This window comes from Arvicanthis niloticus, chromosome 5 (assembly GCF_011762505.2).
Source record: "Arvicanthis niloticus isolate mArvNil1 chromosome 5, mArvNil1.pat.X, whole genome shotgun sequence".
In the NCBI taxonomy this organism is placed as follows: Eukaryota; Metazoa; Chordata; class Mammalia; order Rodentia; family Muridae; genus Arvicanthis; species Arvicanthis niloticus.
Window position 1 is genome coordinate 47,042,175 of NC_047662.1, and position 13,375 is coordinate 47,055,549.

Here is a 13,375-nt window from a genome sequence, read left to right on the forward strand (position 1 = left end):
ACACCTCTCTGCCCAGAGGCCTCTACTCGGCCTCTACATCATGCTTTCCACTCAAAAACGACAGGTACTCAGGTAACTGTCTGGCTTCCACCTCTGCTCCTGCTTCTCCCACAAAGCAGGCAGGAAAGCATGGCCTTATCAGACTGACTGATACCTACTGGATGGACTCGTGGGGATGTTGGCAGTAACTTCTAGAAAGAGAGGTAGGGAAAGAACTGATTAGCTGAAATCATTTCTTAAACTATGTTAATTTTTAGGATAAAATACCCTCCAGAGGTGAACCATTTTATTACAAAAGAAAGTGATTTAACCAGAAATGACCAAGCAAGAAAGCCTCATCCAGTCAAACAGAACATCGTGTTTCCCCTGGACTGTGAGGATCTACTGAAAGATCCAAAAATAAAGACAATTGTCCTTGCTCCAAAAGAGACAGTACATACTCCAGTGGTAAGATCTACTGCTATTTGGGGGGGGGGGGAATAAATATTACAAGCCCTGGGAAGGCTAAAAAGAGAATGTGACTTGAAATCTTTCTTGTTAGGAATCATCCAAACATAGGCCATTCTGCTCTGTTCGTCCTATGCCTCTATCATAGGTCACAATTATCAACCTTGAAGCTGGAGAGGACGGACACTTTATAAGACCTCTATAGCTTCTGCAATCCTAAATAGACAAGTTTCACACACACACACCCCAACACACACACACACACACACCTTTTCGTGGCAACTTCTGCTGAACTGAAGACTCTTATAGGTGATGTGATTGTCCTAATTCCTGGAAGGCTGATGAAGATTGTTTCTATCTCTACCTAACAACACAAAGTCTTAAAGCAGTGGTTCTCAATCTGTGGGCCATGACCCCTTCCCCAAGAGATTACATATCAGATATCCTGGATGTCAGATATTTACGATTCATAAAAGTAACAAAATGACAGTCATGAAGTAGCAACAAAATAAGTTTATGGTTGGGGTTGTCCCAAAATGAGGAACTGTAGAAAAGATTTACAGAAATAAGAAGATTGAGAACCACTAACTTATAGGGTGGAAATTCTCTAGAGTGTTGGATAAACCAAAACTAAGGTGAAGGCCATCAGTGTAGCTAAATTGGTAATATATTTTTTTTCGACAAAGGATAGTAAAACTGGTTCCTTGGTCATCTTTTGGGGAGTCTGAGCCATTGGAATACTTTTCATGCTAAGAACAGTTGTGTACCATTAGATCTAATTTCTGATTTCATTCTTGGAAAGACAATTCCTGGCTTGCTGTCCAGAGCTCATTTAGCCCTTGGTTCCTGCTCTGCTTCTGTCGTATTTTACCTAGAGACCTCCCAGCTAGCTTGTAGCTAGCACAAGACACTGACTTGCTCCATGTCTAGGGGACCTCAAGCTGAAGACTTCATTCAGATGAATACATCTCTATGCCCAAGACAGAGCAACTGTCAGGGTTTAATATGGAAGGGAAATGCTCTGCCTCAGCTGAGAGGTCTCCCTCCACCCCATCTCCTAGTCCAGATATCCTATAATGGTACCCAACCAATCTTTTGTGCCAGCACCTTCCTACCCCTCTGGCCCCTCCTTGTCTTCTTCTGGTCCTAAGTCTTCCTCATCTAAGGACTCAGTAAGCACAGCCCCTTTCCCTGTGGTCATGGAAAGAGGAAGAATGCCCCATCCCAAGTATGGCTGCTGATGTGGTTTGAATGTCTCTGTTCCCCCAAATCCATAAGCTGAAGCTGGAGTTAGAGATTAAAAGCTAGTGTATTAGTCACATGAGAGACATTTATGAGGTGATTACACCAGCTCTCAGGAATGGGGTCAGTACTCTTACAAAGGCCTTCAGGGAATTGACTAGGCTGTTTTTGACTTTATATCTTTATCTGTACAAGGGACATGAAGACAGTACCATCTATAAAGGACAGACCAGACACCAAGCCCTTTCCATTTTTGAGTTTAGACTTCTCAGCTTTCAAAGCTATAAGAAATAAATTGCTATTATTTATTTTTAATGAAGCAATTATTGATTTACTATTTGGTAAGCAAATACTGGTAATATGTATATTTTACTAGTTTCCATAGAGTTAACTTTTTACCTAGAAAAAGAATTAGGGATTGTGAAAATTAATTATGCAAGTGTAGAGATGGTAATTTAAAAAAACTTTATAAATTTTGCTACTACTATAATAATGTTCTATTTTTATATCCATCTATTAATTTGGCTACTTTATTCAAATATATATTAAATACCTTTACCAAGTATTATATCAAGTCCAAATTGTATAATTATATAATTATAAACATCATAATAATGGACATATTTCAAAATTTTAAAATTAGAATAGCTATAAATGATCATTTGGGTTTATATTCATTAATGTCTCTTATGATCTTTGACTCAACCCATTTTGAGGAGTTTGTTGTCAGAAGCCATCTAGGAAAGGCTAAAGGCATGCAAGTGATGTTTCTGGGGATGGTCCACCATTTTGCATGGCCTGTGAGGCAAGATCCCAAGAGATTTTGTCCCAGGATTGCTTCTTGCTGCTGATATACCTTTTCCTGTCACTATTACATATTCTAACAATTTCTGGGCATTAGCTATTGGGCAGATTTTTTGTAGATTAACATAAAGATATATCTCATATAGTAATGCTGTGTAGACAAATTGATAATTTCATAATTCCTGATAATGGTTTTATAAAATTCTTAAATTTATACAAGAAATTTCTAGCTTCCTAAAAGCTACAAATAGGGCGCTGTCATGGGCTAATTGCACTAGGATAAGAAAGCAGGCTTTGAACAAACTTATGACCAGGGAAAACATTCCTTCTAGGTTAGTTGTGAGGCCATTGTCTGGTAATTAAAGGTCATAAACAGGGAATGAACAACTTATTGTAGGTGCAAAGACAGAAAATAAAATATTGACTAGTTTATTTATATACAACTTTAAAACTAATAAAACATAAGGCAGATGATTTGTCTCTTGACAAAACTGTAGCAACTTGTGACATAAGAATTATTGCTTTAAACTTATAATGAACTTATGGAGCTAGTAGCCCATAATGAATATTTAGTCAGGTACTAGTCTCAATGGAAAGACATGTAAACATTCCTACTGTAACTCTTTGTCATTTTATGACATAAACTATTGTCTTGAACTTACTATGAACTTATAGAATAGTAAAGATGCTTTAAAAAAACTATGTGATTAATTACCCTGAAAGAGCATAAGAGCTAAAAACCAAAAATAAATGAGGATGCAGCCTTTTTCAGCTTCATCTAGTATGTGTATATCTTTGTATGAATGTCTTTCTTTCCTTCCTTCCTTCTTTCTTTCTTTCTTTCTTTCACTCTTTGTTTCTTTCTTCTTTTCTTTTTTTTTTTTTCTTTTCTTTCTCTCTGACTCAGGAAGAATTAAGGAACTTCAAACCTCTTGCCAGGCCAGTGAAAGGCCTGAGTCAAAGAGAAAAAAGAACAAAAGTAATTAAGTCTTTTATCTCCTGCTGCTACCAGCAGGAGTTTATTACCATAAACCAGTTGGAATTTAGCCACAGAATAGCAAGAAACTGGGTATTATTAGTACAGAATAGTAAGAGGGTTACAAGGCCAGAGATCATCAGTCTTTGACTTTAAACCTTTGCATCCTGCTTCAGAGCCTGGAGTACCTCCAAAGGTTGGGACTGGACTCCTGCAGTTTGTTCCTTTTCCTTCTAGAGCATGGCCTTCTAAGAAATTCCCATACAGTGGTTTTTCTTACCTACTCTCTTCTCTCCAGTCACAATATCACAAGCATTTAAGAAATGTACTTATTTCTATATACCTCACCTTATTTCAGAAAAGATTTAAGAAAGCCAAGCCTTCGAATTTGGTGTCTAATAAAGCTATTGGCTATTGAAAAGGAAGTGTATTATAGAAAAGCACCTGTTTTTTTTAATGTATTTGAATGTTATTATTGTTATTACATACCCCTATATAGTCATTTAAAATATTTTAAAATTTTATCTTTCACATTTAATGTGTATATATAGCTTTGCCTCACTAGGTTTATGACTCAGTATTTTTTCTTTAATCTACAGGAACAATGCCACACAAATCCAATAATTTTCTATGACACTGAATATGTACAAATGCTGTTCCTGACAAAAAGGTTTACCCCCTACGCTATGAAATGTACAGAAAAGAATACTGTTTTAGAAAAAAATTATGAAGTATTCAAAGCTTTATTCGAGGATGAACCAAGTCCTGTTTCTAAACCTCAAAGTACTAAATCTATAGACCAGCAGAAACAGTTGGGAATCCTCTCTGCTGAACAGGCCCAAAAGAGTATAAACGAGAAACGAAAGAAGAGAAATGACAGTATGGTTTCAAAGAAAATGTCTCCAAACACTCTTTATAACATATCTCAAACTTTTTCCAGCTTAAGCAAAAAATTTGTTGGTTACTTTGATAAAGAAGTTACTCATGAAAAGAGTGATAAGGCAAGCAGATTTGAAATGTCTTCCAAAAGAAAACCACCACCCACACGCAAATTTACTACCTTACCTATCAAGTATGACTCCAAGCCTCTGAAAAATATACTTGAAATACGTAAACTAAACAACATAACCCCATTGGATAACCTGGTCTGTTCAAGATAAACCAACATTGCTAGCTAACACAGAGATATAATTAGGAAATTGTGAGCACGAGGGATTCATTCATGACTTACCTTTTGATTGTAAGCCTACCTTTTCCAGGATGAGCCATCTCTCTAGCCCATGCATGACTTATCTCAATTATACTTATCAGACATCTCTGTTGGCTAGAGCACATTCTCAGTCAGTACCAACTATAACATAGATTGATGAGAAAGTTGCTGCCAGAAGCCACAAAACATCAACAACCTTGTCCTATGATTATCAATACAGATACACCACTAATTTACCAAATATGGAGTTAACGGTAGACCAGCATTTTAGATACTCATGGAAAAAGTGTCATGTGACCAATGTAATGCGATGTGATTAAAAAGGCTTCATAAAACCCGTTAGATCTCTTTGTAATTTGATTATTGTGTTTTCCAAGCATTACTTAGCTTTCTTTCTGAGCTGTGGAATAACTTAATGAGTAAGGTTTGTAAGTGAGATAATTGTGGTAGAAAATCCTATCAGATGTTGAGTGTTCTCAAACACATTGCTTCCGGTTACCCCATTGTTCTACTGTTACTCCTTTGCTCCTTCTTCTTGACTCAGTATAAAAACTGAGCTCTTCATGAACTCAGTAAGCTATTCCCAAGTTCATTTGGGATGCATATCTTTAGGATTCCACATATTTTTCACTTAAAAATTGTCTTCAAAGGCAAATGCCTGGGTTTTCAACCTACATTTTTTCTGAAATGCACAAAATCCTAGTTTAATTTTCAACATTAAAAAAGGTAGTGATAAATTCCAAGATCAACCCACAAAAGACTGTTTAACTTATAGTTTTATTACATAGAGTTTAATGTGAAAATAAGTAATGATTTATTTCCAATAATTAAAAGAAAACGCTAGGTAAAAAAAAGGATCTTCCAGTGTTAACTGGAATTTGAGGACAAGCATTAGAAGCATTGAATTAAAGGAAGTTGGAGGCCAGAAGCTCAGATGCAAACCAGGCAGGTCAGGAACATGGGTATCATCTGTGGTGGTGCTACAGAAGCCAAGACGTTCAAGTCCCTCATGCTCCACACCCCCAAATCTTCTCTCGGTATCTCCATTCTGCCATTTCCTTTGCTTTAATACAGAATTAATTACAGAATATAAAACTGCTTTAATACAGTTTGCTATACTACAGACTATTCCTTCCTGACTCCAGTGCTGGGTCAGAAAAGAAACCGTAGATAGATTCATTGGCACAACAAGAAAATCAAGACATAGACAACAGCCCTAGTAAGATGACAAACAATAGTAACAGGCTTTCCATACTCAGCATTAGAGAGAGTCAGGTGGCTCTTAGAGAAGATTCAGATGAGACTGTGAAAGTACCAGTCTCTGTTTACTATATTCCCACTCAAGGTGGAGACAGCAGGGGTTTATGACAAGATTATTTTCCAGCTTAAAACAGTGCCTAGTATTTTAGCATTGTAGCATTCAATAAAATTCTCTCGATTCCATTTCCCCTTAAGCTTGCTTGTGATATTACTTTTCTAAAAGAAATATCCTTGCAAGTCATTCACTCAATTTTCTTTTCTAAGTTAAATGCTAAACCTAACTACATTACTCAGGCTAAAGAACTGGTCAGGTGGAGAGTGAGTACCTGGTTATTTTTGGTTCCTATGAGTGCCTGTGAACTTCATCCTTTAGGAAGACACTAAAAGGTATCTATGTAACTCAGTCTTAAAGCTCTTACCTAGAATGAATGAGGCTTAGATTTAATACTGGTACAAAAAAAAAAGTGAAGTTTGACATAAGTTCAAAATCATATTAGTTTTCCATTGCTGAGAGAAAATACCATGACCATCCTACTTAAATTTCCAGTGCTGTGATAAACACATGTCCAAAAGCAGCTAAGGAAATCAGAGAGTTTCTTTCAGTTTACAGTTGTAATCCACCATGGAGGGAAGCCATGGTAGGAACTCGAGGCAGGAACCTGAAGGCAGAAACTGAAGCCGAGACCATGGAGGATCACTGCTTATTAGCTTTCTCCTCATGGCTTGTTCAGTCTGCTTTCTTATACCACCCTGGACCACCTGCCTAGGGATGGTATCATTCACATGGTATCATTCCCTATCAACCATTAATCAAGAAAATGCCTCACAGACTTGCCTGTGGGCCAAGCTAAAGGAGGCATTTTCTCAATTGAAGTTCCTCTTGCTCAGTGACCCTGGCTTGTGTATGGTTGACAAACCTATCTAACCATGACAATGACCAAAATCAATTTATGGAAAAATTCATTTGGACGATAGCTCCAGAGAGACAAGAATCTGTCATGGCAGGAAGCCATGACAGCAAGTGTCAGGCTTGGAACAGGAAAGTGAGAGCTCAGGTCTTGAACCACCACAGCACTAAGCAAATAGAGCAAACTAGAAGCGGGCAAGGTTTTTACTCTCAAAGCCCACCTCCAGTGACACACGTCCTCCCACAAGAGTCACCAACTAGGGACCAAGTGTTCAAGTACCCAAGACTAAAGGTGGCATTTCTCATTTAAACCACTATATGCAGTAAGTAAAAGGCTAGTCCAGAATACACCAGAAGATCCTAACAGTTACACCCCCAAACATAAAAATGACATTTTTGCATTTATGTTGATGGACTCCTTTAATCCTAGCCCTTGGTAGGCTAAGGTAGGATGATCATAAATTCTAGACCAGCCTGGGCTACAGAGAAGAGTAAGATCCTAGTTCAAAAACAAATTAAAAATTCAAACATACATTTGCTGGAGGACTCAGTTAAAGTAGCTTTCTAGCTGGGAGAGGTCGGCACTGAAGAGGCAGAACTTCAACTCTTGCAGGGAATGTCAAGCATCACACTCAGAGTCAGGCTTGGCTTTTATTCTCATTCTAAGATGTGAGCATGGCCTTCAAAGACAGCCTGCATTGAAAGTGATGGTATGGCCCATACTGGTGAGCTAGCTGGTTGCTCTAGTCTGTGAATCAATTCCATGGGAACATGCATTCATTTCCATAGAAATAATCCTGCTCTCATTGTGTTCCAGGAGGACTTGAAGAGACCACTACACCTATACAAAAATTTTTCTTTGTCCTCATCAATGGTCTTGTTTGCATATTTATTTTATTTTAAATTTATCATTATTATATGTGTAACACACACACACACACACACACACACACACACACACACACACACACACCTACATCCTGTGGAGCATGTGTAAAGTCGGAGGAAGACTTTGAGATGTCAATTATTTCTTTCCACTTTTACATGTGTTCTGGCATCAGACTCAGGTAAGCAGGCTCATATGACCAGTGCTTTCACTTGTTCAACCATCTTACCAGTCCCTGCCTATGTCTTTTAATTAAATAAGAGACTGTTAGCCTCAGGCTTCCTACCAATGGTAGGTTAGCTTAGTATATAAATAACCCATAACCTAACTGGGGAATGTAATGTGGCCAAGTCTCAGCCAATCATAAGCAGCCATTTTAAGCAATCATAAGTATACAACTTATGGCACTGAAAGATATAGAAAACTTATGAAAAATACAGAAAGTTTTTATGACCCCTAGACCTGAGCCAAAAATGTGGGCTAGCCAGTTCATTAGCTCCACAAAGAAAGCAGAATGTGAGATTTTTAGGTCTTAGAATTCACTGCCCTGGGATACATTCTACATTCCTGGAGGGGTATATTATTCCTGAGTCAGAGGACACTTGCTAGATTAGCATTCAGGAGAGGAAGGGAGAGGCTGATTAACATTCCTCAGACCTCAGGGAAGAGAACCCACTTTCCAGTGGGGAAGGCCCAAAGCACGGAGACACATTCCAGAAACCAAGAATACAGGTCAGGTGGGTCATTCCAGGAACTGGCTGACCACAAAATATATAGTTGAAAATATGTTCTTTTGGTTACTCCCTCACCCCCTAGGTTTGTGGTTTTTCCCTTTAAAAAGCCCTCCACTCCCCAAGATTTTTGTCAATTCCTCTGCTCCTGCATGAGTTATGAGTTCACCATCTGCCGGCTGATTCCCAGATTAAAGCTTCTTGTTGTTTGCATCTAGATTGGTGTCTTGTGAGTTATTGGGTGGCTGTGGCACCCCAAGACTTGAGTGAGGGTCTTCAAGTATCTTAGGTAAGCAGACAGCAACATTCCCCCCAAACAGGGAGTAACTGGGACCCACAAGGACCCAGGAAGTCACTCCCGGCCCGGAGCACTGGTTCCTTCCGGTCTGGGCCAGAGCACTAAGCAGATCTTGGGCGGCAGCTCTGCCCCCAATCTCTAAGAACCCAGAGAAAACGGGGCTCCCAGAGCTCTAACCTGGGCAGCATCCTGTCTGCGCTTGAGCGCTGAGCAGATTTTGGGCCCCAGCACTTACCCCAGTAGTTACACCCACCCCTCAAAGTTCTGATACAACCAAGATAATAGGAAAGACAGGCTCCAGTCAGGGACAGGGCAGGTAGCACTAAGGAGATACAGATGGCAAAAGGCAAGCGCAAGAACATAGGCATCAATAACCCAGGGTACTTGGCATCATTAGAACCTAGTTCTCCCACACTAGAAAGTCCCGAATTCCCCATATCACCAGGAAAGCAAGATTCAGATTTAAAATCACTTCTAATGATGATGATAGAGGACTTTAAGAAAAACATAAATAACACTCTCAAAGAATTTGAGGAGAACACAGGTAGACAGGTAGAAGCCCTTAAAGAGGAAACACAAGAATCCCTTAAAGAATTACAAGAGAACACAACCAAACAGGTGAAAGAATTGAACAAAACCAGCCAGGACATAAAAATGGAAGTAGAAACAATCAAAAAATCACAAAGGGAGACTACCCTGGAGATAGAAAACCTAGGAAAGAAATCAGGAGTCATAGACACAAGCATCACCAACAGAATACAAGAGATAGAAGAGAGAATCTCAGGTGCAGAAGATACCATAGAAAATATCAACACAACTGTCAAAGAAAATGCAAAATGCAAAAAGTTCTTAACACAAAATATCCAGGAAATCCAGGACACAATGAGAAGACCAAACCTAAGGATAATAGGTATAGATGAGAGTGAAGATTCCCAACTTAAAGGGCCAATAAATATCTTCAACAAAATTATAGAAGAAAACTTCCCTAATCTAAAGGAGATGCCCATAAACATAAAAGAAGCCTATAGAATGCCAAATAGACTAGACCAGAAAAGAAATACCTCCCGTCACATAATAATCAAAACACCAAGTGCACAAAACAAAGAAAGAGTATTAAATGCAGTAAGGGAGAAAGGCCAAGTAACATATAAAGGCAGACATATCAGAATTACATTAGACTTCTCACCAGATACTATAAAAGCTAGAAGATGCTGGACAGATGTCATACAGACCCTAAGAGAACACAAATGCCAGCCCAGGCTACTATACCCAGCAAAACTCTCAATTACCATAGATGGAGAAATCAAGATATTCCACGACAAAACCAAATTTACACAATATCTTTCCACAAACCCAGCATTACAAAGGATAATAGCAGGAAAGCTCCAATACAAGGAGGGAAATTATACCCTAAAAAGAGCAAGAAAGTAACCGTCTTCGAACAAATCCAAAAGAAGATAGCCACACGAAGATAACTTCACCTCTAATAACAAAAATAACAGGAGACAACAATCACTGTTCCTTAATATCTCTTAACATCAATGTTCCTCAATTAAAAGACATAGGCTAATGGACTGGATACATAAATGGGACTCAGCATTTTGCTGCATACAGGAAACCCACCTCAGTGCAAAGACAGACTCTACTTTAGAGTAAAAGGCTGGAAAACAATTTTTCAAGCAAATGGTCCTAAGAAACAAGCTGGAGTAGCCATTCTAAAATCTCCATCCTGAGAACACAAGGCGGGGGGGGGTGAGGGGGGGACTCATGGCTCCACCTGTATAGGCAATTGAGGGTGGCCTTGCCAGGTATCAGTGGAAGTGGACAGCCTTGGTACCTGAAAGTTTGGATTCCCTAGTGTTGGGGAATTGCAAGAGCAGGGAGGTGGGAATGAGAGGATGGTGGGAGCACACCCTCATAGTAATTGGAGGGGAGGGAATGGGGTAAGGGGTTAGGCATCAGTGGAAGTGGAGGGCCTAGGTGCCCGAAAGTTTGGATTCCCTGATGTTGGGAAATTTGAGAGCAGGAAGGCAAAAATGGGAGGATGGTGGGAGCACACCCTCATAGAAACTCCCAGAATTATATGGATTAGACATGACACAGGCAGGCCGCCAGAAGACTAGATTTCAGAATTCAAACAATTATCTTGATATTAAAATTTGTTTTGAGAATTGTATATTGCAGAATACATAGCCTTGGTGTATCTACTCATCAGGCAAGCTGAGCAGACCTGCTCAAACCTCTGATGTCCTGGAATTCCAGCTGGATGCAGTGAAGACACAGTGTCAGAGGCTTATCAATTTACTCTTCCCCACCCCCTCTTCTAATATCTCAACACCCATAATCAGCTTGAAGAAGTTAATGAAGAGTTGGCGCCCTTATTTCCTGGGCTTGGAGACTGAGGTGGTTAATATTGGGCTGTCTTTTTAGGGAAAAGTAGTGATTTTGGTGGAACAGGAAGGATTAGCTAGGACTTATTGCATAGCCATAACCTACTGGTAGAAATATGTATAATTATTATTAAGATGAAGTTATAATTTCTTAAATGGTACAAAATTTACTTTGATTTCAAATGTAAGGTTTTCATTGGTACGAGCTTCTTATTAATATAAAAGTGAGATGAATATTAGTTACAATCATAGGCATTGTGCCTGTATAACACATTTAGGAATACAAGGCTTAGACCCAGTCCTTCTTTAACTTTCTTAACTTATTTGAGATGGTTAGCCTGTGAGTTAAGGGCCTATAGCAAATTCATGGCTTTGAGTTTATTGTTAGGGTGTTTTCTATATTTTCTTTAGAAATAGCTGAGAGGAGTTAACAGACAACAGTCCAGATTGCCTTACATGAATAGTTGGTTTTCAAAACATCAGAAATCCACAGAATTGACGTGACAAACATTTCTGTATTAATGTTCATTTTGATTGAGACCTGTCTGCTCCTGACAGCTTCCTGTCTTGGATTCTAAGAAGAAATTTAGCATCTTAGGAGTTATTCCAATTGTGGTGAGTCAGCCACTAGGCAAGAATTGCCTCTTTCCATCTACAGACAAATCACTGTCCAGAAAAAGACTCACTTGCAGAATAGTCAACTGATTATATCTGCCAAGACAGAGTAATCAGCCCTTAATAATTCTGCATCACTAGGTCTGTCAGATGATCCTGGGCCAGAAGTCTGAAGATCAGATGCTGCAACATTCTGTATTATAGGGACTGTTCAGGTGTTCAGTGGTCTCTATAAATTGGCTATGTTTTAGAAGCTATGCTTTGTGCTTCTCATAATTTCAGACAACTCAGTCATTCTGGATTTCTGATGGGGTTGAAAACTTATAGTCTCATAGCCAATCCTTGTTATTTAGTTTGAGAGAAAAGATTTGAGAGGATGGTTTTTAGCTGACATTCATTCTAAAGCCAAAAAAAAAAAAAAAAAAAAAAAAAAAAAAGCCAGGTTCAGAACTAAGTCTTTTATTTAGGAGAGTTAGGAGAGATGACAGAGGTTCTGCTTAGTCAACAAAATGATGGACTGGGTATTAGGTCTATCTTGCACCTTACTGACATAAATTGGTACAGTTATGCTCTAACTGTATTTTGAGAGAAAAGTTTTAACAAGAAGGGTGATATGTAGGAGGAGCTAAGGTGGGAGGAGTAAGGAGAGGAATAAGGAGAGAAGGAGGAGAAGGAGAGGAGGAGCTAGGTGATGAGAGAGAAAGAGAGAGGGGGGCCAGACATGGAGGCAGATGTTCACATGTCTCTGCCAGTCAAAGATAGTTGATATATCTAGGTTGGGTATTAGGTTACACTTCTGATTGATATTGAGCATTACTAAATTTATAAAGCCATTGGTTAACATTAAAATAATTGTATAAAAGGAAAAAGGAGAAGGGGATGGGGATAGGGGTTTTCTAGGGAGGGGAAATGGGGAAAGGGGATGGCATCTGAAATGTAAATAAAACATCCAATAATAAAATAAAATAAATAAAATTTTAAAAATGAAAAAAAAAAAATTACCTATCCTGTGCTGCCCAAACAGCTCAGACTATTACAATTGTCACCAACTTACTTGCTTGTCATATTCTCAAGCCTCCTCAAACTTCATACTAGGGTCCTTGTGGAACAGAACCAGTAGAATATCTGTAGTTATAAGGGAGTTTGTTAGCTAGTTTATAAGATCAGAGGCTGAAACATCCCACAGTGACCACTCCTACCCTGCAGAGCTAGGGTAATTTGGGGCTTCACATTCCAAGAAACTGGAGGCCAAGAAAAGACCAATGATGCAGTGCCAACCCGAGGCTGGAGGCCTTATACCAGAGGTCCATTGGTATAATTCTGTGTTAAAAGGCTAAGGAGTCTGGCATGTGATGTCTCTGTGTATCAGCAGCAACAGCAAAAAAAATACTCCTGTTTAAATAGGGTTCCAAACATGTGCACAAAGGAACTTCTCTCTTCCACGTATTCACTCCAAGCTTTGACAAGTTTGGATGATGCTACCCATGTTCAGGTTTGGATGATGCTACCCACGGTCAGGCAGGTTTTCCCACTCAGCCTCCTGATCCACATGCCTATCATGTTTGCAAACGACCTAACAGACACATCAGGAGTATGTTTTACCAACTTT

At 39.1% G+C, this 13,375-nt stretch overlaps 1 protein-coding gene across 2 annotated transcripts in view; it reads left to right on the forward strand.

The window, feature by feature from the left end:
- Positions 1-5,020, forward strand: part of C5H1orf141 (chromosome 5 C1orf141 homolog) — a 61,179-nt gene extending 56,159 nt beyond the window's left edge. For both annotated transcript variants that reach the window (XM_034503763.2, XM_034503762.2), the window contains exons 8-9: positions 258-447; positions 4,069-5,020. In XM_034503763.2, coding sequence (XP_034359654.1) covers positions 258-447; positions 4,069-4,629 — 751 coding nt within the window. In that variant the 3' untranslated portion in view covers positions 4,630-5,020. The remainder of the gene's footprint in view (positions 1-257; positions 448-4,068) is intronic.
- Positions 5,021-13,375: the final 8,355 nt, after the last annotated feature.